The sequence below is a fragment of the Corvus moneduloides genome, chromosome 6 (genome assembly GCF_009650955.1).
Source record: "Corvus moneduloides isolate bCorMon1 chromosome 6, bCorMon1.pri, whole genome shotgun sequence".
Taxonomy (NCBI): domain Eukaryota; kingdom Metazoa; phylum Chordata; class Aves; order Passeriformes; family Corvidae; genus Corvus; species Corvus moneduloides.
Window position 1 is genome coordinate 27606747 of NC_045481.1, and position 23304 is coordinate 27630050.

General features: G+C 41.1%; 2 protein-coding genes across 9 annotated transcripts in view; one reads left to right on the forward strand and one right to left on the reverse strand.

The window, feature by feature from the left end:
• Positions 1–384: 384 nt before the first annotated feature.
• On the reverse strand, positions 385–22435 carry AP4S1 (adaptor related protein complex 4 subunit sigma 1). Of its 4 annotated transcripts, none has more exons than XM_032111399.1 (6): positions 22337–22435; positions 14411–14611; positions 12910–12996; positions 11773–11841; positions 8681–8692; positions 385–1140 (listed from the first exon to the last, which is right to left on the reverse strand). In XM_032111399.1, exons 2-6 carry the CDS (start codon positions 14546–14548, stop codon positions 1012–1014), a joined length of 435 nt encoding a protein of 144 aa, XP_031967290.1. In that variant the 5' UTR covers positions 14549–14611; positions 22337–22435; the 3' UTR covers positions 385–1011. The 4 variants fall into 4 exon arrangements, with proteins under 4 accessions (XP_031967290.1, XP_031967287.1, XP_031967288.1 ...); XM_032111396.1 differs by lacking the exon at positions 22337–22435 and adding an exon at positions 21587–21683; XM_032111397.1 differs by lacking the exon at positions 22337–22435 and adding an exon at positions 21203–21563.
• STRN3 (striatin 3) overlaps positions 21688–23304 on the forward strand; it is a 62335-nt gene continuing 60718 nt past the window's right edge. For all 5 annotated transcript variants that reach the window (XM_032111391.1, XM_032111394.1, XM_032111393.1 and 2 more), the window contains exon 1: positions 21688–22190. In XM_032111391.1, coding sequence (XP_031967282.1) covers positions 21870–22190 — 321 coding nt within the window. In that variant the 5' untranslated portion in view covers positions 21688–21869. The remainder of the gene's footprint in view (positions 22191–23304) is intronic.

Consider the following 23304-nt stretch of genomic DNA (forward strand, 5'->3'; position numbering starts at 1 on the left):
AGTACGTGCTTTGATGCAGAATATGCTTGTTCAGTACCAGGTTATATCTAGGATTGGGCTGGAGGTTATGAAGGAGCCAGATAAGAGTTCTAGAAAGGTAAGTTGGAAGTAAGCTGAGATTGCTAACTGTCCCCTGGCTTAGAGAGCAGTGTGCAGGTGTGAGTCAGCATGCTGGATGCCTGGGAATGCAACGTAGGGTATCTATGGCTTCCTGCTCAAGAAGGGAGACCATTTGGTACCTACCTGGTACTGAGAACTTGGGTACCTTTTATTCCTCATCTTCTGCAACAGTTTTAATCTTGGTGCATGGATAGCACATGCAAGATCACTGGTGTGCCAAAATGGAAAAGGTTTTGTGTAATTCATGAAGCCAACATGACAAAAGAGTATTAAACTTCTGATTTTAATTATCTTTTATTAATATTATAATATTTAAGAGCTAAATAATTCCAGTTACAACTTGAAAAATATGCAGAAATACTTAATACATACGTACTTTTCTTTTTGTGTCCATGACTTGCATGGCAAAGGGAGGGAAAACAGCTTTTTGATGAAGGATGAATATAGTTTAAAAGTGGCCATAAAAACCACAGAACTATTATTAACAGTAAATTTGTATGAAAATAAATCAAGTTGGTGCTTAAGGGAAGGACTGAAACTCAGCTTGAATTTATATTTCCATGGTTTTTGTCTTCTAGGTCTGGCATGATACGACATAATTCAAAGTGATATCTAGTCAGTCATGGTAAGTTTCCATTTCTTCATCCTCGAAATGTTTTAAAATTATTGGCCATTCTAGGAAGATTTCTGCTGGGTCAGTAAAGCTGCATCTGAATGCATCCACATGTATCTTTCCCATTGGGTACACAGAGTATAAGAGAAATGAAAAATATTTTCTAACTAATTTGAATGTTGCGTGAGTCAGTCTTGCAACATCAGAAAAGTGCTATGGGCACATTCTTGATGCTTTTGCCATCTTTTGTAAAATGCCTTAGTCACTCTTCCATCTTCCTAGCCTTCTGCCATTTTGTCCAGCACAAACAGAGGGGCAAGAATTCTGTTCCGGTTCGTTTCCACAATGCAACCATTTAGCACCATTTCATCCAAAATGATGTGTACTCTGTCCAAATTGAACATGATCTAGAAACGTTTCAAGTTAAGTGTATTTTGAACAATGTGAGGATAATTCAGAAAAAATCTTGGGCACCTAAGTCTTTAATAAAAAATTACAGAAATAGGTATTTCTTAATTTATTCTAGTTTATTTGCCATTATTTTAATAAAGCTAGGGAAGTGGTTTGACTGACACTTTTTTTCTGATCACAGAGTGGTCAAAAGTAGAGATGTTGAAGCCCCAACAGTATCCTGTCCTAGAATATAGTAGTAGGACACAGTGGCAAAAGCCAGGTAAACTAGAGGTAGGTGGTTAATTCTACTCTGCATGAGTACCGTATGTATTGTTTGTATATAAAATGTTATCAAGGGCTAACAACCTTGAATGTGAAGATATAAAAATTCTGCATTCTTCCAAGAAAAGTAATTACCAAGTTCTTAAACACTAGATTCTCAAAATTTCCTTGCTTGAAATTTGCTTGGAAATAGCTTAACTGTATTTGATCTGCTTGGAAATAGCTTAAGAGGAGTGTGCTGATACATAAAGTTGAGTCATTGATCTAGCAGTAAATCTCACAAAGGAGCAGAAGTAAATAAATGGTCATATTTTAAATACTTTCTAAAATGTATTTATAATCTCTAATATTCACCCGTAGGAAGATAATCTGGAGCAATACAAATTCGTAGTTGTGATATACAAAATTTGTCCATAACTGATCTTTCTTTAACGTTATCTAACAGCATCTGTCTCAAAAAAACCCGATGACAGGCCTTACTGGGGTATGATGTGGCTGGCATTCATTACACAAGTGCATACATGCAGACATGAGTGTCCAGTGCGTCCACTGAACAACTGCCAAGGGTTGTGCTGTGAAAAGAGTCGGATGTTGCCATTTATCACCAGAACCTGAAATGGAAATGGGCACAGCAAAGCAGCCTGCTGGACGCATCTGTTATGCCTCACTGACGTACATATACAGAGCATGAATAACCCTTTATCTGCCCTACTCTCCACCTGTTGCTGCTCTTTACATGTTCTATACTGAGCACAACAGATCTGCATTGCCTGCATTTTGTACCTTCTAAATCTTGCCCATGTTTTGAGGACTACTACAGTGGAGCTAGCAAGACTTTGTACAGTAACTTCTAAATACATCTCTCAATACATTTCCCCCAGTTTGATATGAGTCTCTTGAGTGCCTTCTCTGCCCATTATGCTATTTATTGACACTATGGATTGAACTCAGGAAGACAGCCTGGTTTTGCTCTAGTCCTTGTATTTATGTTAGTGGACTTCCCTGCTAATCAGTGGAGTCACAAGAATCAGGTTTTTGAACATTTTCCTCTGCTCAGTGTGATAATTCAGTCTTATTTTTTGCACATGACTCAGGCATTGAAGAAGACTGCTCTGACTCCTGAGTGCCAGTGAATCTGACTTAGGCAGTCAGCTGTACTGCTCTGCCAAAGAGCAGGAGCAGTGTGAGTACTGAACTGCAAATGACAACAGCTCAGGAGCCACGTATCTGTGTATATTTGTTCCTCCTTGCTCTGAATGCTCTGGGCTGAACTCAGTGCTACTGTGTATTTGTGCAGAACGGGAAGCAATTGTATCACTGCTCCAGCAGAAGTGTTCTGCTTTACCAAGAGCACAGCATGTCTAGGGATGTGTAGTAGCACAATTCAGGTACCCAGATAACTTTTCTACATGTTACTGCTAGGTGAGAAACTATAGCTGTCAACAGGGTCTTGGGGATGCCCATGGTTCATCAGATGGCTTCTAATTTGGTGACCTAAACTTAACCACCTAATTTAATTCTAAATTATATTTCAAATACTGGACTTCTTCCTGGATCTGAGCATAGGCCTGCATTGTTTCTAAAAATCAGACTCATGCCTTTTAATACTGAAGAGCAGTGCTGTCCTTAAAACTGCAAAGTCACCATTTCTGTGGTGCCAGAGACAAAGGCGGTAGCTTTACTTGGCTTGGCAGTTGAAAGATTGAAGACAAATTTCTTGCTATGATAAACTTACTGAGTAAAGCAGCCTTTACAGAAATATTTTAATCTGAGAAGTTAGGATTTCTTTATTCCAGTAATGTGAGAATTTTTAGAAAGACAGCGGTTTTGCTGCTTAGTTCATCTCTGGCACTGCTCTGCACTGGGCTACAGGATCTACTAAGGAAATTAGATAACATTCCATTCAGGTTTCAACAAGTGGGAAAGCCAGCCCCTACCTGGCTTTTAGTTTTTACATTCTACCACTGATTCACACTGCTCCAGTTCCCATGGCAGAGTCCAGACCTTCCTCTTCCTTTAACAGTTCCTAGAATCTAAAACTCAGACAACTTACTCAGCTAGGATCAGTGATGATGCAGCAACCTGACACTCCCATCTTATTTTTCTGCGTCATCCTGTTTAAGAAGACATTTAAATCACATCTAGTACTGTTTTTCCCCTGATGTATTTCCAGAAGAGCCAATACCATGTCAAGGGAAAACTGCACCCACACCAGTAAGAATCTTGGAGCTGTTCCACTCAGACCCAGTGTGGTTCAATGAGATGTAAATTCCCCTGCAGGCCATTCCAGGTTATTTCCAAACAGGCCTACTCCATTGCAGAGAAGTGGTATGATTTCTGTCCATCTCTAATGTGGTAATCTCACAGTCATCATTCCAGAAACAGTAATTTCATCTGCAGTTTGAGTGGGGATACTAATACCATTCTGGAAAGATCTATCAACTTGATTTTGGAAGGTCCCAAAGCATTCTTTAATCTCTACCCTCAACCTACCATCGTACCTCCCTTCACCACACTGTTCTTGGCAAACAATTGGGTTGTACAGGGAGCAACCCTGGCTCTTTTCCCCTTCCTATAAGTTTCACCTATGCTCTATCGCATCCTGCCAACACAGCTCAGCTATTATGTCTGAATGCCCTGCCCAGGGAAGGGTATGTATTTGATCCTTAGCAAGGCTCATCCTCCCCACCTGTTACTACTTGTTTGGCAAGTAACCCCAAATTTCAGGGTTTAAAGCCCTGAAGTCATAGATCCACACCCAACTGAAAGCAGCAAAGCAAACCAGTTTGAGCAGCTGGCAACAGGAAAAAGCTGTATTTGGTGTTTGCACTGCCATGTGCTCCACCCAGAGCTGTCATTTAAGGTCTTGCTTCCAGTAAGAATCCTGGCTGCCCACAAAGAAGATCAAGGGACTTTCACTAGATCCATGCAGAGGCTAACAGGACTTTTTAAACAAGTGTGCAGAAGCAGACGTGTTAATCTCTGCATGCCAGCCTGGGCAAAGGTGAGCCCCCCCGGCTTTGGCTTCCCAATTTCTGGCAATCCTGCAGCAGCTGCATACCAAGCAGCAGAAGTAAATGGTACCTACACAATTGGCATTTTAAATGTTATGCTGGCTTTTGGTAACTTTAAGAGCTCCTGTTCTTAAAGACATCAATGGTACTTTCTACTTTTCCAGTGTTTTTATGCCACATGCATACTAAGAGGAGGTAAATGTGACACAAGTATTGTGTCTCCTTTCCCAAAACATTATATAGACAGTTGAGCAGGGGAGAGGGGAAGAAAAGAAGAGGAAAAGGCACAGTTAGGATTTGTATGTAATAAATAACTTCTTCATATGGAGGCATTTTAAGACATCTCAGGGTTTTCCAGGCAAGTAATTCAAGGATGTATCCAGGCTTAAGAGATGATGAAGTGCACCCTATGATCACAGAACACACCCAGGAGCACAAACAAAGGCTTTGTAGATTACAGTGCAGGTACATAGGGGGCAGATGGTTTGCTACTGAATATACAGCACTACAAACCCTTAATTTCTATCCTGTACATTCATCTTCAACTAGAGCTGAGTTGGAGTTGCTTCTTTATGTAGTCTAGACTCACACATTCTGCCTCATCTTTGATAACATTCACTTTCCATAACTTCTAGCCTATCTAATGGCAGGCACGTTTAAGGCACTGAAACCCATGAAATGCTTTCTGACCCTTTCTTCCTCAAATGACTATGCTGACATTAAATAGGAGACAAAGGTGCCTTCAGGTTCTGTGAAACTCTAGAACAACTAAGCTACTTTTAAGCTAGTCCTTTTAAGTTTCCATTTCTTCCACTTGTGTTACAGTGCAAACTGAAGTGTATCCTTACGGATTCTCAGACTAAATTCATCATTCAATTTTCTCACTCCCTAAATGCACTGTATTCTCAGTGTTATCCCACTGGGGACTGAAGAATACAGTTGATTCGCATGAAGTATTCCCTGTATCAAAGCTTCTTATCTATCCTAGGAGGAGCAGCAGCAGCTAGTTGCAATGGAATGTAGTGGCTTTTTTGGATCAAGACAACATTCTTCAGATGCTTAGTCCTAGAGCACTCTGTCACCCCCTCCCTTCCCACAAGGGGAGCATAAGTATCTGTTTCTTCTGGAAGTTAATAATGTATCTTCAAGTAAGCTTTGCTTCACCAGTTCAAGCAATAGAAAAGTTACCTTTAGTAATTTTAGAAACTGTCACACTCACCAGCATTTTGTTCCCTATAAACCTGCTGTCCTAACACTTGTGTTTTCATAGTCTCTTTTGTCCTCATCATAGCAAGAAAGTAGTTCCTACACCACCCAAGCTGGAGTTTTAGTTCTACAGAAAACCCTGCCCACTTATTTTATAGGCAAAGTGAGGCTTATTCAGTGTTATGAACACATTAGGGCACAACACCCCGAGGGACAATTTCAGTCCTTGTTCGTTCAGCTGGCCCAACAACACTGCTTACTGATATTTTAAAAACAATCCAAACAACTTTAGGAATGTTATGTCATTCCAGCATAGGTATTCTTAAGTGTGTAACCGACTTTCAAAATGAAAGTGGACATCATATCATGGCTAAGTGGTTCACAATTCACACATGAAAGCTTCTATAAAAAGCTGGCTATTCTCAAGTACTTAGCCAATAGCTAATCCATGTTCATTTTTGCAGTATACATGAGAAAACTGTGCAATTGTTCATGCATTGTTTAGTGTCATACATGCCTATGTCACACACCAACACGATGTATAAATCCTCCTGGGAAGGATTCAGATTGGACACAGTCCCTGCCTTGTGCCCAAGGCACCCTTCTCGACATCTGACTCCAGACAGACCATGACATGAGCTACAGTGTGGATGCCCTGGATGGATTTGGGTGTGGAGCTAAGTGAGAGCTGGAGTTCTGTCTCAGCTGGAGCAGCATTGCCAGGAATACTGGGGTAATGCACTATGTTTGGGAGCTGCAAGAACCCCAGTGCATGTGCTGCAGGCTTGGTGTGGGCTCCAGGGACATCCCCACTGTGTGATGGTCTCAGCCTTTGGATTTAACTGGATTTGCACTGTGCATAGCTGAATAGCCTTAGTAATTATGGTCTATTTTAAATCAGTTTTGATTTCATGTAATTTCCTGCTATTTTTTTCATGTTAGTAAACACTACTGGCTATATAGAATAGTCACTATCACATTTAAAATAAACTTCCTATGGATTTGTACACAAAAATAATAACAGAGAGTCAGGAAATTATGAGAGTCTCCTGCAAGATACTCTGTAAACAAAGATTGTGTAAATACTACTTGGTGTTCACTGTTGCAGACCCTCAGACAATACCTTCTCCAGCAGATACTTTGCATCCAAGCTAACTGTACTGAGCACAAGAGTTAGCATGAGACCCTTTGGCAAAGGCAGTGGTTTAATGTCAGGGGATGATATTTTCTTACACATTATGAAAGGCAGATTGATGGTTTATTTCTTGCCCTGCAATAATAGCTAAGGCACTTGTCCAGATTGTTCTTCTGGGTCAGCTATTCAAGCTGTTGTCAAAAATAAATACAGTCCTGAACAACCCACATCCTCATAGTTACACCTCTGCTTTACATTTAATAGGGAGGGTATCTCACTTCATTTTGACTATTTTAAGTAGTCTTTCAAACTTAAGAATTAAGGTCTTCTTCCTAAATGGGAGAATTATTTTGTACATATATAGAAGTAAAATGTTTTATTGTAAAATTGTTCCTGAACCAAACCATTCTATGATATGCAGCAGCCTTTCTCAGCTATTAAATGGGCTATTGGAAGTAGCTCAAGGTGTAGAGCTCTTGGTAGGAAATTGCTGAGCAGAGGCAGCAGAATTTAGAATCATCAGTGTACCAAATGACTCAGATAATCAGGCAACTGCATGCTCAAAGTACACTATTGGAAACACAGGCGATACTTTTCATGTGTAATTACTGAATAGGTCAGGTTAGTCTCTAATTCAGCAAAGCTCATATACATGAACACACAGTTAAGGATTAGAACTAACTGAATACAAAAAAAGTATTACTATAATCGCTCACACACCTTAAGAGTCCCTGCACACTGGAATGTCATTATTGCTCTTTCATAGTATCAGTGAATTTAAAAGTGTTTTACTAACACCACAGCATTTTCTAAATTTCAGGAAGAAAACACAGACTCTGTGTGTGTGTGTGTGTGTGTAGTCAGCAAATAAGACAGAATATCAGCATGTAGCAAGTTGTAAAATATTTTCAAAAGTGAAATTAATTCTTTCCTGTTGATTTGTTTTTTCCTTTTTCAGTAAAGAGGTAAGAACAAGAAAAATTACAGACTTTTCCTATGTTCTTCATAAGTGGTAATTCTTAAAGTAAATAAATTACTTGACAGGACTTAATTGCAAGATGGTAACTGTATTTCAGGTGTATAACTGAAAGTCTTTGTACCAGCAGATCTGCATTTAACCAACAACAAATATAAGCATAAGAATTGCTGGAGTAGAGTGAACATGCAGTGGAATTGGGAGAACTGAGAAGGAAGACTGTGCTACATTCTCCTGGTTTAATTTTTCCAGTATTGTGTTTTATTTATTTGCTATTCGTGCGTAATTGTTCAGGACTGTATTTTAGTATTTGTATTTGGGTGAAGTTTTAAATCATATATTAATTAATATCCTGCAAAACATACACATGAAAATACAGCAGTGTAAGGGGAGGAATGGGAAAAAAAGTTAACACCTGGTTTCCTAAATATTCTCCTCTCAGGTTTTTCCCTCTTTCCAAGGATACAGAAAGTAAAACTCACTTCTTGCTTTCACGAAAGAAGATCAAACTGCAAATAATCTTAAAAATAGTGCTGCTATTTGGCTCAAGACACAGCTGTAACATTCAGTTGTTATTACAGTAATTTCAATATCTATTTCATTGTAAACTCAAAGCGAAACTTAAAGTAGTAATTAGTTAAGCCTGAAAGTTCCCCCATGAATTTAACTTTTCATGTACTTAGTTCTCTCAAAGCAAGTTCTCTGTATCTTACTTCAAATGGAACCAGGCTTATCTTAATGATGGGGGATTTAAATAGGTGACCCATGTGAACATCAGCTATGCTTTCAGAAAGGTGCCAAAAGGGTGCTACTTACTCCAAGTGCAAAACTGGTGAACCTCTGCATTGACTTGACTGACAGTCAGTGCTATGAAGACAGTATGAACTGGAACATACACCAAAAAGTGATAACAAATGGATTTCTGATACTGAAAAGGATACATCTAATTCACTCTGCAAGGAAAAGAGATAGGCAGCCATTAGTTACAGTTTGATCTCTTATCTCAGATGATCTCATCTCATTATCATTAAACATTACACATTCCTTCAAACGATAAAGAAAGTCTTCAAAATAACAAGAGAAAATTTTAGAGTGATTCAGATTTCTGTTCTGGACTGGACAATTACATGCTCTTTTCTGCAACACTGCTTTGCTTTACGTGTGTTACCTGTCTCCGTAATCAAAGCTATTGCTTTACTTAGAAAAAACCAGTGAAGTCACCCACAAGTAACAATCTGAATATAGGGCAGTGCCATCTGAGTGAGTGGGTGGAAAACCAGCAACTCTAATCACAGCAGTTCCAGCCCTATATTCTCTCTTCCTCCTTCTGCAAAACCAGGATCTTAATGCCAAGTTTACACAGTTAAAGTTGTTGCTGCATATCATTCAACAGCAAAATCTAGACACTGTATATACCCATGGCTGTGGTAGTGGCTGCATATATTAGGAAAGACAAGGCAATTCCAAGCCTTGGACCCTTAGCATTTCTAAGTATTCTCCAGCCCCAGCAACACAATTCTTCATATAGTCATCATTTCACTTCTATTTTTGTATTTACCCCAAGCAGTATATTACTCATTTAACCAAAATGTCTGAGTTAGAAGCCCTTGTGGTCTCTGCAGTCAGCAGAAGAGATGGGAATCTTCACCAGATGACTCGGCACACCTGAGGCATGACTCACTTTCTCGAGATACTCATTGGTCTCCACTGCCAGTAATGGGAGCTTAGGATGACCAAATTTCTAACTTAGGTGCCTCAGTTAAATATCTAAACTTAGAAACAATTAATAACAGCCTTAGCACTTAAGATCTTGCACAGTTGGGTAGAGATTCCCCAGTCTCTACTAAAAGAGGGAATCTTTATCTGCTACCTGAGAATGTAGCTTGATAATGTGGTGTTCATTCATGATCTAAACCTGGTTTTAAGACAGAGTAAAGCTGGTAAGGTTTTACTGGTAAAATTGCTACTACTTCTGTGGTCTAAAGATGATCTAAACTGGACTAGTTTTAGTCTACAGGCCTCTGCTGAGTGACTCTGCCATGCTTCAATTAGAAGTTTTTAATGCATCACAAAAATTGCATTTTAAGGGCCTGATCAGTTTAAGTTTTCTCAGCATTAAAAAGTAGGTGGAGTTCTGAATTGGAATTCTGAACAGTATGCAGAATTTTCTCCGGGTAGCTGTATAAAAGTGAAGGGGACTCAGGATTACATCTCACAAGCAACTTTGAAAGCTTTCCCCCTAATTCCATTAATGTTTGTTCTCATATCTGAATTCAAGCTCTGTAAACTCCATTAGATAAAAATAGAGTACATGAGAATGTTTAAAGCTCTCAAGTCTAAAAATAATAGATGACAAAAAGTCCTTCTGGAGTGGGGCGAATGTTCTCTCCTTTCCCAGTGTTCTGTCTCCATTGCCATCATCATAATTTGGGATTCTTCTAAAATTCTACAAATCCTAAACACTAATCTGTAAAAGTAGAGATTTATACTTTCTTGCTCTGTGGTTACTGTCAGAAACCTCAGCTAGAATTACAGCCCTTGTCTTAGTGCTCTGCCATTTATCGTGTTATATGATATTAAAACCAGAACCACTGAATAGCATGAGATTTCCTTTACCACCCACCCCCCTTTTAGGTTCCTCTAGTCTCAAACCTTAAATGCTATGGAAAATAAAAAAAAACCCTCTGGTATGATGAACTCAGCAAATTTCTAACAGCTATCAGTGGTTGGTTTATATGTGTGGTCAAAAAATAATATATACACTACATTTATAAGAACTACATCTATTTTTGTCTGCTTTAATTGAATAAAACTTGAGACATGGTTGGCAACTATTAGCTCAATCAGACAAATAAGATGTGACTAAATTTTATTGTGCATTCCTGTGCTGCCGAGATCTAATTCCGTTCCTAGTTATCACTGCTTAGGTTGGGACTACAATCAGCAATTTTAAGAGACAAATTCTGAACTCAGTACAGTCAGAAAGTGATATACTTAGTACCAGCAGTTTCAATGGGCTGGGGCAATGTCACTTGAGATAACAGCCTAAAAGATTTGCCAGGCATCTAAACAGTGAAGGGTGCAGATGACTTTTTCAAGCATGAATTCTCTGCCACACCTGCTATGGTACTAGAACTGGGAAAGCAGTTACAGACCCTGCATACTGATACCTTGTATGTACAGTTACCAATGTAATACCCTCAGGTACATGGACTACAGAGGAAACTATCCAGTCCTCTTTTCTGAGAGGGATCCAACACGTTTCAGCAAAGGTTAACTAAAACTGAACACATCAAAGTATGATTTCAGTCAATTCTTTTTTGTAAAAAGATTATTACAAACCCTATATTAAATGGCAAATGTTCTAACCAGAATTACAATGCTGCATTTTCAAACTTTGTAAAGACAAGCAAGCAAAAAAATGGCCCACCAAAAGGAACGGTGTCATTTTAAGTGGAGCCATGTCTGATGTTGAATCCTTAACAAAATTACTATCTCTATAATAGCTATTTTATCAGATATCCACTGTTGCCTGACAACAATATGGGGAGTACAAGTACAGACTGGTTTTTGAGGTTTCTTTTGCACCATCCCTCTGATCTTGTTCAGTGAGAGTGATGTCAGTTCCCTGCTTCATGCTTACACCATCTTAATAATGAATGAAGTTCATTTGGGGAATGTAATGCTAAAAACTTCATAAGAACTGCAAAGTAAAACCTCTTTATTTCTTTAAAACATATAAAATTCCCATGATTAATTTAAGAGTACATGACCCAAAGAAATCCTATAGCATATAAAACCATGCTTTTCTAACAGAAATATTTCTGGTATTCCTTGTCTGATGATTTACAACCCATGTATACTTTTACTTCTCTGAAAAATCAACTCATACTGCTTTTCCCCACAGTGATAATATTTATCAAAATTCTAAAATATTAAATATTTTTCTTTTTTGACTTATTCTCTGAAATGACACTTTCATCAAAATTTTGAAAGAAAAAATGTTTCATAATAGATTCAATGTCTCACTCACCACTCTGCTGAAGTATTTGTCCAAAACTTCCACAAAATTATGAATTAATTCATACACTGCCATCTCATTCTGAAATTAAAACCAAGTGAATATTAAATCAATAGCTAAAAAATGTAATCGTATTCTTTGTGTTAATTCAGTTTGTGGTGAGTGGAAAGCCACTAGATAATGGAGTAAGCACTCTGCTCAGGTGTGTGGTTACCCAGCAGAGGTGCTGAGAGCTGGGCAGTGCTCAGGGCAGCAGCTCCAGGCTGGCCACACAGAGCAGCTCTGCAACAGCCAATGGATTTCTCTCACCCGGGCTGCTGCCATCCCACTGCATCCTTTGTTCCAGCCCCCCAGCTCAGCTCTGTGGACAGACACAGCTAACTAGGTTAAGCTTCCCCATGCTGCAGTCACACCAGCCAGCTGTAGCACAGAGCCAGCCTCTGCTGGGCGATTTCTGTAGCAAAGCTAAAATAATTTGTCCCAAATTGCCTGCCACGATAACCCTGACTTGAAGACACCGTGGTAGGCAGCAACTACCTTCCACACCACCCTGTTAAGGTCTCCAGTAGTAAGTGCTGAATTAATTTCTGAGAACCAGGAACCAATGCAAACACTAAGGCCTCCCAGGTGCAACCTGAACAAATGAAATAACAGTACTTGTCACCTTTCAGATACCTTTTTCTTTTTCCCCTTTTTGAAAAGCAAAATAAAATGGCATCTTTGTAGCTGACAGTATAGGAATTTTTTCTTTGGCCAAGGACATTAAAAACAGCGAGAAGTCACCACAGATGAGACAGCTGATCTGGCTGTAATGCTAACATTTGTTGAGAAACCCCACCCCACATAAATTAGTGCAGAATCGGTACAAGGCTCAGGAAGACTACCTCATGGTAACAGTTCATTCTGCCGCTAAAGACCGAAGTCAAACATAGCACACTTGTTTTTATACCTCTCTTACTTCACAGAAATAAAAATTGGGGGAGGTGTGGGGTATGTTTGTTTGGCTTGGGGGTTTTTAAAATTTTTTTACAATGACTCCTTGAAATTCTCTAATTGCTATTGAAAAATTCCATACTGGATGAAAACTTGAGCTCTAGCCTTTGATAATCACTATAAACGTTCATTGCAAGAGGGTATATAATTTCTCACCTCTGTCTGGTCGATGCCAACAACGATGAAAAGGGCTGCATACTGTCGGTACACCAGCTTGAAATCCTTATACTCAATGAAAGAGCACTAGGCAGAAGAAAAATGAGCCAAATATAGCAGCTGCCATTTAAGCATACAACAGTATAAAGCACATTGCTCAAAGAGCCTGAGCTTTCAGGTTTGTAAGACGCACAGAGAACAATGGATTTCCCGATTCATAAATTTTGACTTGAAAGAAATTTAGTACGGTAACTGTTACACCACGCTTTTCATCTGCTGGCAGAAAATATGCCACCACTTTTTAAATGGAAAAACTGAAACATGCAGAACTGAAGTGACTTGTTTGGTGTTATAAAGGCACCCAATACTTCCCCATAATTTTCACTTGCAAGCCCTTTCAAAAAGAGACCTAAAGGTAATTTCCCTATTTAAAAAATTATGACTATTTTAATGTAAAAATTAAGAATATTAGACTTCCAGACCCAGAGGGGAATGTACATCTTTCCCAACAGGAGGCAGCCAGGAGGTGGCGCCGTTACACGGCGCTAGAGGAGATGCCGCCGCCTTTTCTCTCTGTCATTTTGCTCGGTGCCCGAAATGGCAGCGGCAGCGCCTGCGCTGGAGCTTGTGCTCGGAAATGCCCTCGCAGAGCTGCACCAAGAGGTTCATTTCTCTAGCCACTGTCAAAGCTGCGAACGAAGGGACTTTATAAGAACTGCTATTTTTATTGAGGTTTCCTAGAATGAAGTATGTGAGGAGTGCTGTGCAAGAACACACATCATTAATGAAAATTAAAGAAGCTGACTTCAGAATACAAACCAAAACACTTCGTTCACTGTCCAAGTCACATCTTTCTCCTCTAATTCAAGTAAATGTGCAAAAGTTTGGTGCTTTTCTTGAAGAACCAATGGTTCAATTAAGTGAGTCCTGAAAATCTCGACCTTCATCCAAGAAATTTTCCAACTTCTGGGTTTTCTGACTTTCTTGTGGAACACATGAACACTTTTTTTGAATAAAAAATAATTTTAGGTCTCTAATACAGAGGCCTAAAAATTTGTGTTTCCAACCCCCCCTGTGCTTTAGATAATGTTTTCAAAATTTGGAATCCTCTATCCTAAGTTCTTTGTTTAAATTTGGAGCTGTCAGTACTCTGCTGTCTACCTTCTGGCAAAACAACAGTAGTATCTCTCCATCCGTCTCTACCAGACAAGAAATACAAGGATAAAATTAGTTTTTCCTGGACTTCTGAGCTTCTTCAAACAAACTAGAGGAATCTTCATGACAGTGATACACACTACTCCAAAATCTCTGTAAGCCTGAGAAAAACATATTTATTCAATACAGAATAACAGATCAACCAGCTGAACCCATAATCTAGAATGTCAATCTTTTTTGTCATGGGTACAAACGAAATAATGACCTGCAATGGACACTGATAGACTTCAGAATTATCAATAGGAAAGGTGTGAGATATGCACAAAACAAAAACTACAAAACTTACCTCATCCTTTGAACGGGAGAGACAGTTTTTGATTACTTCAGCTTCCAGCATTGTCCGTTTATTAATTTCTACATGCTCATAATACCTGGACAATCTTGTTTGACCTTGTTTGTTAACCATAAGAAAAAATTTTATCATTTCTTTTTTGTTGATTTCAGTGGTGGATTTCAATTTTGGGTGCAGGAATGAAGAAGAGTATTTCTGGGAGGGGGGGGAAAAAAAAAAGAGTGGTAATGCATAGGAGTAAACACTTCCTAAAAGCTAGCCAGCCCAGGTATGCATATATTTATAACTAAGTTTATTGCCAAAACATAGAACATTGAAAAAAAACTTGAATCTTTTGCACGCATCCCATGGAAAAACTCCCTTTTTCCCCCCACACAACTAATCACAAACTATGTAATAACAGCTTTCACATTTGAAATTTTCACATTTCAATCAAATTAATTTCCTTATAGGATTTGGGAAATTGGAGGAGTCAACAATTACTTGTTCATAAATCTATTCATCATTTTCTTCCTGCATGCTAGCTGGTTTGAGAACATTATCAGAAATTTGCCTGATACCGAGCCACACTAATACAGCTCCTAAGAGCAAAATTTGCCTATAAGCACTTTTTTTCCCCCTGACTTGTATTTAACAATTACATTCATGCCATTGTCATATCAAATTGAATGGAGAGATGACAAAGGGAAATGCATGGGCCACAACACGATCATTTCTTAATGCAGAATGAGAGATTCCTAAATATTTGGGTATTTGCAGCATCAACACACATCTTGAGCTGGACCAGGAGCTACTCAAATCCGTCTTCTCCTGTCTGATTTCCCACACTTATGCAAAAGGTAAATTCTGCACTCAATGAAAACTAAGTGTGGGTCTTCAACAAGTAAAGAGAAATCTGTTCACATTAATTACTCAAGAGAGCTTTACCTCAATCTAAATAAGCATCAATCCACCAACACCACTGAAACATACCTGTAGAATATAAATATACCTCATGCAAAATACAGTGAAAGAGGGCATTAAAAAGAGCACAGCACATACCAGAATCTGCTTGCTAAACAGTTGACATCTCTGATGTTTTGAAAAGCATGAAAATAGGGTAAGAAGCAAATGTAATTTTTTGAAATAGAAGTTCTGGATTATTTTCTTTAATGCCTGAGAACAATCACTGTAATGTTTTCCATCTGACTCCCTATTTGGATCCCAGACTTACTGGCCCAAATAGTCTTGAGGTTTGTGCACTGAAAATACAGCAACTACTGCAAAAGTTATTCCTTCTATTCCAGTTCTGAAGAGTTGGTCCTTACCTGGTGCACCTAAAATCTCACAGCTTCTGTGAGGAAGTCTAAATAGAAAAAATGTATCAGCAATCCACAAAACAACACAGTGTAGCTCTTTGTGTAAAAACAGTGTATCTTAAAGCAGAAAAGCAAAAGGGGACAAAAAAAAAGGCAAGCTGCATGGCTGCTGCATCATATTATTAGCAACTTGAATAAGCTGGCTATATACCATCCATGGGTGATACCATACAAATCTTTCATGACAGTGATGCAAAAAGTCCCATATATTGTGCTGACACTAATTATTGCTTACTTCTGATTCACAGTGGTCACTTTTTTCTAAAAGAAGTCACCTCTTTTACCACCACTTGGACCTCAAGAAAGTGACCCTCTTTTTCTCAGCATACTGTGGTTTACTCCATCTACAAAGAAGTTTAGACTTCTGTATGTAATTTCAAATGTAGTTTTACTAATTTGACTTGATACTGAGAATTCATTCTTAGTTAAGTGACACACAGTTAGTTCAGGATCAATCCTCAGGACAACAGAATCTGTTTGGAATCATGACAGTCTCAGAGCTTTCTCACCTCCTCCAGGCATACAAAACCTCTTCAGGAACGCACTTCTGTTGTGTCACTCTGACAGAAGAGTTGTGGATCTGGTCAGTGCTGCTGCCGTGGTGTGCATGCAGCTTGTGAACTGCACCCACAGTTTCTGCATCAGCATAAGTTCATCTCTGAGAAAGAATGAACCAGGTCATTAAGATTAAAAAGGGCCCAGATAGAAATGTATGATGGGATCTTCACTGTTGGATGGCAAGTAGGCTGACATTGATGACTAAATGGGATACTACCATCTATACGATCTTTGCTGTGTTTAGTATGTGACTCTTTTTTGCCCCCCACATTCTACTTTGAATTGCTGCTGGAAGTAAGAGTTGCAATAAGATGTCTTAATATTTTTAAGCATAAAGTTGAAACAGTGAGATGACATAGTCAGATTTTGATACAAACCTTCCAGGAAGGACAAGAATGAACGACTCCTTCCAGCTCAGAATGAGGACCCCTAGCAAGGGCTAACCTCACAAAAGAAGGAACCTGAAGCTTTAAATCTACTTAAGAAGGAGCTGTGGCATGAAAGAGAAACAATCTAAGAAATGGTGCCCATTGTTTTAAGCAAGCTCAGACACAGGAGACCAATTGCGTAACAGATAACAGCAGCATAGAGAGCTTTTCTTTTTTCATCTGAGTTTTACACTTCATCTTTGTGTTTGGCACTGCTGAAACAACAATTAATGGTTCTCTGTTTTGATCCAAGGTATTTTAATAATTTAGTCACAAATGGTACCAAGGGCTTGAGAACAGGAGGACAGGGAGGACAATACAACTACCCCAGGAGCACTGACAGAACTGTTGTACTTTGAGTTACTGTTAAGCAATAGATAACAGCAAAACATACAACAAATTGATACATATGATCCTATTGCAGGATTGGCCCCTAATCCTAATTATTCTTTTATTAACCAAATCTTTGTACACGGTTAATCCCTTTATCCCTTTCTGATGTTATGACTATTTTAACTGCATTTATCCTTATGAATAGCCTGGATTGTTTTACAGATGAAAATATTTAGACCAGATTGTTTTCTCTTTTTAATCTGCACAAATGCTCTTATCCAGAATAGATAAAAAAAAATAAAAAATGTGGTAACAGAGGTAGAACCACAATAGCACTCAAAGATGTTATCTGTAATTTATGAGACAATTATTATTGATAGGAATGGAAAACATAATCAACAGGTAATCAGTCTGTAGGAAAGAAGTCCACTCTTTCTGTAGCCATTTCTGTATTTTCCCACCAGCCCCAAAGATAGCTTTCAGAATTTTAACCAGAAATTTTGTTCATATAAATGGCAGCACAAGCACACAGTTTTATACAGAAAAATTGGAATAAATTAACAAATTCAAATAATAATTTTGTAAAAATTTACAAAAAGCATGCAGGCATAGCTGACTTTGAGAATAATGCTAGTGTTAAAAATATCTTAAGGGGTTTCTTTATTTCCTTTAGAACTAATTCTGAAAAAAATCATTTGTAGTAGTAAAAGCATTTGCTTGCACAATTTAGGCAAAAAAGGGAAATGACTGAGTTTTGTTTCTAACAAACAAAATTTATTTATTCTCTTTTCATCTTGGCTTTCAGATATAGAAAACATGTTAAAATGAGTTTTGCCTATGTAGGATGTTAAGAAACCTGTGAAGTATAATAAACAAACAAAAAGCGTATCTTTGCATGTTGATGGGTAAAGAAACCCCATTCCTTCAAGTTCTTTGTATTTGAGAAGCTACCATTTTTGATCAATAATCAGTACTCTACTTACAAAGCCAGCTACACTTTTTCTGATACAACTCTTACATGCTTTTCTGAGCATTCTCATGCACATGCCTGCGTGTATCCATGCACATACACATGGATTATGATGCTTTTATGCATGCAGAATCAAATGGTTCAAGGGAATTGGTGACAAGATGCAAGCCTTTCAGATCTCTGCCATTATTTTGCTCATTTTAGTAATGAAAAGACATTACTATCTGAAGGCTGTTTGTCAGAAATGAATAGGCTGTCTCATTCCAGGTCACTGGACAACTATCTGCATCACAAATATGCTTAGGAACCGAATTCTGGAAGAGACTATCGAGATCCTCATGGACTATCAAGTCCTACTCTCTCCATCCCAGTCAACCATGCATTAGAAATTTTGTCCAGAGCAGCCTATGGTATATGCTTCCTGCATGTCCTGCATACCCAATCTACAAAACACCTATGAAACTCTATCACTGAATGAAGAATCCTTATAGACAAAAACCTCAGAAGGTATCACTTGGGGAAGATGCAAAAAGTCTGGAAATTGCAAACTTTCCTTCAAAAGAAATTACCCTCTGGAGTGACTAAGTAGCACTCTCCTTTACTTCCCTTACAAAATACTTCTTCTGTAAGGATAATTTGGCATGCATACAGATAACATACAGTTTATCTGCTGTGATTTAAATATGAGCTTTTCCAGTGTATTAGATCTCACCCTCATTAAAATACCTCTCACAGATAAATATCTATGAGAGAAAACTCCTATCGTGATTGGCCTGTGTGACTCACACTGCCAGGCTGATGGTTCAGGAGCTGCTTCCAGGACATGTCAGCTCTGCAGGCTGCATAACCACGTGAGACACCTCAAAGTAACTTGTCCCTGTTTGAGTGACACTCCTTTTCAGATAACAGCTGAGACCTCACAGAGAGGCAAAGCCTGCAGTACCTGTTCTGGAGATAAAAAGATCTTAAGTCTCCAGCGAGGCTAACCCAGCTGATTCTACACGCAGTAATATAAAGCATATTTTACGCCTAATTTTAATTACTTCTCTGGTATAGATACAAGCACTGAATTTAGTTTGTCACAGATTTCACTAGTATTTATAGATACGCTGGGACATAAATTATAAAAAAAGAAACCCAACCTAAGTTTGAATTGTACTTGCTGTAGAGCTGTAATTCAGACACGTGTCTCTCAAATTAAAACCACTCCAGTCAATGTCTACAGATTTAGAAGTATTTTAGTTATTGCACTCTAAGAAAGGTTTGCAACATTCTAGGGCTCTCAGCTAGAATGTAAATAAGAGATAAAATCTTGCAAAGAAGAAATGGCATGACTGCATATTTACAGAACTGCTTCACCAAGAATTAAAAATAAATGTTAGATAGGACTATAGGTAAACAACGTACCACACTGTCCAACTCTAAACAAGTTGATTTTCTGGATGCAGAGTTCTAATGGCACTTTATGTGTGCATGAAATATAGAATCATAGAATATTCTGAGTTAGAAGGAACCCACAAAGAAGGAACCCACTGAGTCCAACTCCTGGCCTGCACAGAAAACCCCAAGAGTCACACCCTATGCCCCAAAGTGTTGTCCAAACGCTTCTTGAACTCTGTCACTCACTCAGCTTAGCGCTGTGACCGCTTCCCTGGGGAGCTGTTCCAGTGCCCAACAACCCTCTGGGTGAAGAACCTTTTCCTGATATCTCACCTAAGCCTCCCCTGACACAGCTTCAGGCCATTCCCTCGGGTCCTGTCACTGGTCCCCACAGAGGAGAGATCAGTGTCTGCCCCTCCTCTTCCCCTCACGAGGAAACTTGACTGTGATGAGGTCTCCCCTCAGTCTCCTCCAGGCTGAACAGACCAAGTGACCTCAGCTCCTCCCCATATGGCTTCTCCTCTAGGCCCTTCACCAAATGTAGAACAAAATGGGTTAAACTGGAATTAAAACAGTAATGAAAATGTTTAAATGGCTAAATGATAAAGGCATGAAGCACAGGCAGGTGTAGCACAGGAACAAGTATTTTAAAATTGTTGTTTATTGAGCTTCCTATAGATTTATTGCCCAAAACCATGTAACAAATGAAGACCACACACATAATCAGAACCCTTCGTCTTGCTACTTTTGTTCTGACTGTGAACAAGGCTTTAATAAAACCACATACAATTTTAAATTTATCAGTGAAAGTCATTTTTGCATTCTGGTTAAATTTGGTGCCATAACAATTCATCAAAAAGATGAAACAAGTATGTCTGTGTGGCTTCAAAATAAAACACTGTGTTCAATTTCAGGACAGGGATTTTTTTAAAAAGCAGCCTTAATTATCTAGGGAAGTCAAGGGAGGAAGGAAAGAATAAAAAAGTTTTCCTTTGCTGTTGACAAAATGCTGGCTGAATGTAGTAACGGAATTAAACTGCAATAACTCCCATATACTCAGGAATGAGGAAAGTCCTGGACAATTGGAGCTAAACAAAAGATTAAACTGGTTATGAGCTAAGTCTCAGTTTTTAATAATGATTAAGTACTGTCAGTAGACAATGAAAACAAATCAGCTGAGGTGGAAAGGAGTTGGATTTAGATTGCCTAATGGGTATGGAATCAGGAAGAATGTACAATGACATTTTAGTAGGAAATGATTTAATGGAGAAGAAAGGAAGGACTGGATGAACTAACTGAAGCAACACACCTAAGGAAAGATTAGTAAAGAAAGGAAACACCAGTAGTAAGACAAACAGTATTTTTTCCCAGTAATTAACAGAATTCTAGGTCTTTCAAGAATGGACCTTTTTTAGGAAACTATCCATGTAGTGAATTTTTACAGCGTGCAAAAACTTTGAAGAGAGGCAAAACCAAAGACCTACCTTACTTAAAATGGGTGACCTACAGATCATTTGAAGTAGGATGTGACGATAATTTTTAAGTATTACATTTTAAAGCAGTATTTTGCAACCGAGGTAATTGCAGCATATTCAAACTACAGCATCAAACGCTGCATTGCTATCACTGAGAAAACTGAGCCAGATAAAATCGACCAGTAATTTCTTGCAAAACCTCATCAAGCGGGGAATACATTACACACATCACAACCGAGATACCATGAAAATGACCAGAGATTAGCCAGCTTCCAGAAACATACCATAAATTTAATACATCTGTTCTAAACCACCTCCTTGTAGGGCAAACTCAGCGCACCATTGAACCGCGCAGAGTCTCAAAAACTGCAGTGTTTGACGCGCGCTGCGCGCCACTGTAGGTCACAGGCCCCGGCCTGGCCGCACTCCCGCCGACTCTTCCCCGGGCGTTCGGCACTCCCGAGGCGCGGGGCGAACCGAGCCTCGCCGCCACTTCCGACTGTCACCCGGAGCAGACGGGAGCCGCCCGGCCGAGCCCCAGGCCGCCAGCCCCATCACCCACCGACCGACCGACCCGGGGCCGGCCCAGGCGGGGGCGAGGCCGCCCCGCCGCGAGAACCGACCGCCAGCCCCAGGGCCGTCCCGCTCCCCCCGCGCGCGGCGCTCACCTCCCTCCCGCGCAGGCGCGTCGGGCCGCAGGCGGCGGCGGAGGCCAGGCCGCGGTTTCCCGGCAGGCGCCGCTCGCTCCCCGCCCGGCCGGGTGGGAGGGCCGCGGGGCTGTAATGGCGGCTGGCGGCGGCTCCGCGCTGCGCTAACACCCGGACCCGCTCGGCGCAGCCCCCCCGCCCGGCCCGCCCCCTCCTCCCCGCCCCAGCCAGCGCCGCTCGCCCCCTCCCCGGCCCCTGCTCCCGGCCCCCGCCGCGGGACGAGGAGGAGGGCTCCCCGCAGACAATGGACGAGCACCCTGGAGCCGGAGGAGGCGGTGGGATGGCGGCCGCCCCAAGACCGCAGCAGCCACCGCCGCAGGCGGGTGGGAGCATGAACCTGCAGTCGGGTGGGGGCTGCGTGGGGACTGGAGCCGGCGGAGGAGGAGGGCAACAGCCGCAGCCCCAGGGCCCCGCGGCCCCGGCCGGTCAGGAGGCGGCGGGCCCCGCCGAGCTGTCCCGGCCCCAGCACTACACCATCCCGGGGATCCTGCACTACATCCAGCACGAGTGGGCTCGCTTCGAGATGGAGAGGGCGCACTGGGAGGTGGAGCGGGCCGAGCTCCAGGTACCGGGGGCGAGGGCGATCTGGGACTGGCCCGGCTGGCTCCGGGGGCCGGGCTGCGCGCGGAGTGCGGGGGCAGCGCTGTCCGGGCGAGCGGGGTCCGCGGGGCCCCCGAGGTCGCGCCGGTCGCCGTGGCCCGGGGATGGTACCTGGGCGAGGTCCGGCGGGCGGAGCGGCGGTACCGGCGGAGGCCCGAGCCGGGCTCCCTCCCGGGGCAGCCATTTTGGTTTGTAGCATGGCGCCCGCCCGGCTCCGGAGCGGCCCCGGCCCCGCAGGCCGCTCGCCCGGAGCGCGGCCGGGGAAGGGCGGGCGGGTGCTGCCGCGGCGCGGGGCTGTGACCCTCCTCCCCTCCTCCCCGCCGGCGGGGCGAGCTGCGCTGCGCCTTGACAGCTGTGCTCGGCTCCCGCAGCACAATGACTCCGGGGCTCCTCGGCCCCGTGCGGGTTACCGACAGCAAGAGCCTCCGGGCCTGGGAGGGAGGACTGGCGCCTCCCTGAAGCTCAGCGAGCTCTGGCTTTGGAGGGAAAAGAGGGAGTTAGGAGTAGGCAGGAGTGCCTGCCTCCCGAGCAAGGGCCGGACGAGGAAAAGGAATTCAGGTAAATCTTAAGTAAAGAACTTAGCCCGGCATGCAATTTGGGGGAGGTCGAATGTGTTCTCTCTTTCGGACTCGCTTCTTTGGAGATTTCACATCGGAGAAGAGTGAGGAATCGATAAGTGTGCAGCGTGGTCATTTCAATATACAAAAAAATACCAGCTTCGTCTCGGGAACGGAAATTGAATAACTTCTCAGGACAGAGAGCAAGTGTTGGAGTTGCAATATGCATTTCCTGCCACTAATGTTTGCTTTTAGTAATAGGATAATTTTACCAATTATTTTTGCAAGTAAAAATATAATCATGCATAGAGTATTACAAGTTTATGAACAGATTACAAAATCCACGGAACATGGGGTATCCACATAGGAGCCGTTATCTTTTTATAGGACAGAAATGTATATAATACCAATGTAAAAAAATGTTAGCCGACTTTATTGCTTCCAAAGAATTTTTTGGTGATTTCTTGTACTGAGTGAATGCTTATGGTCTTGAGGTAGCATTCCATCAAATTGCACTGCAAC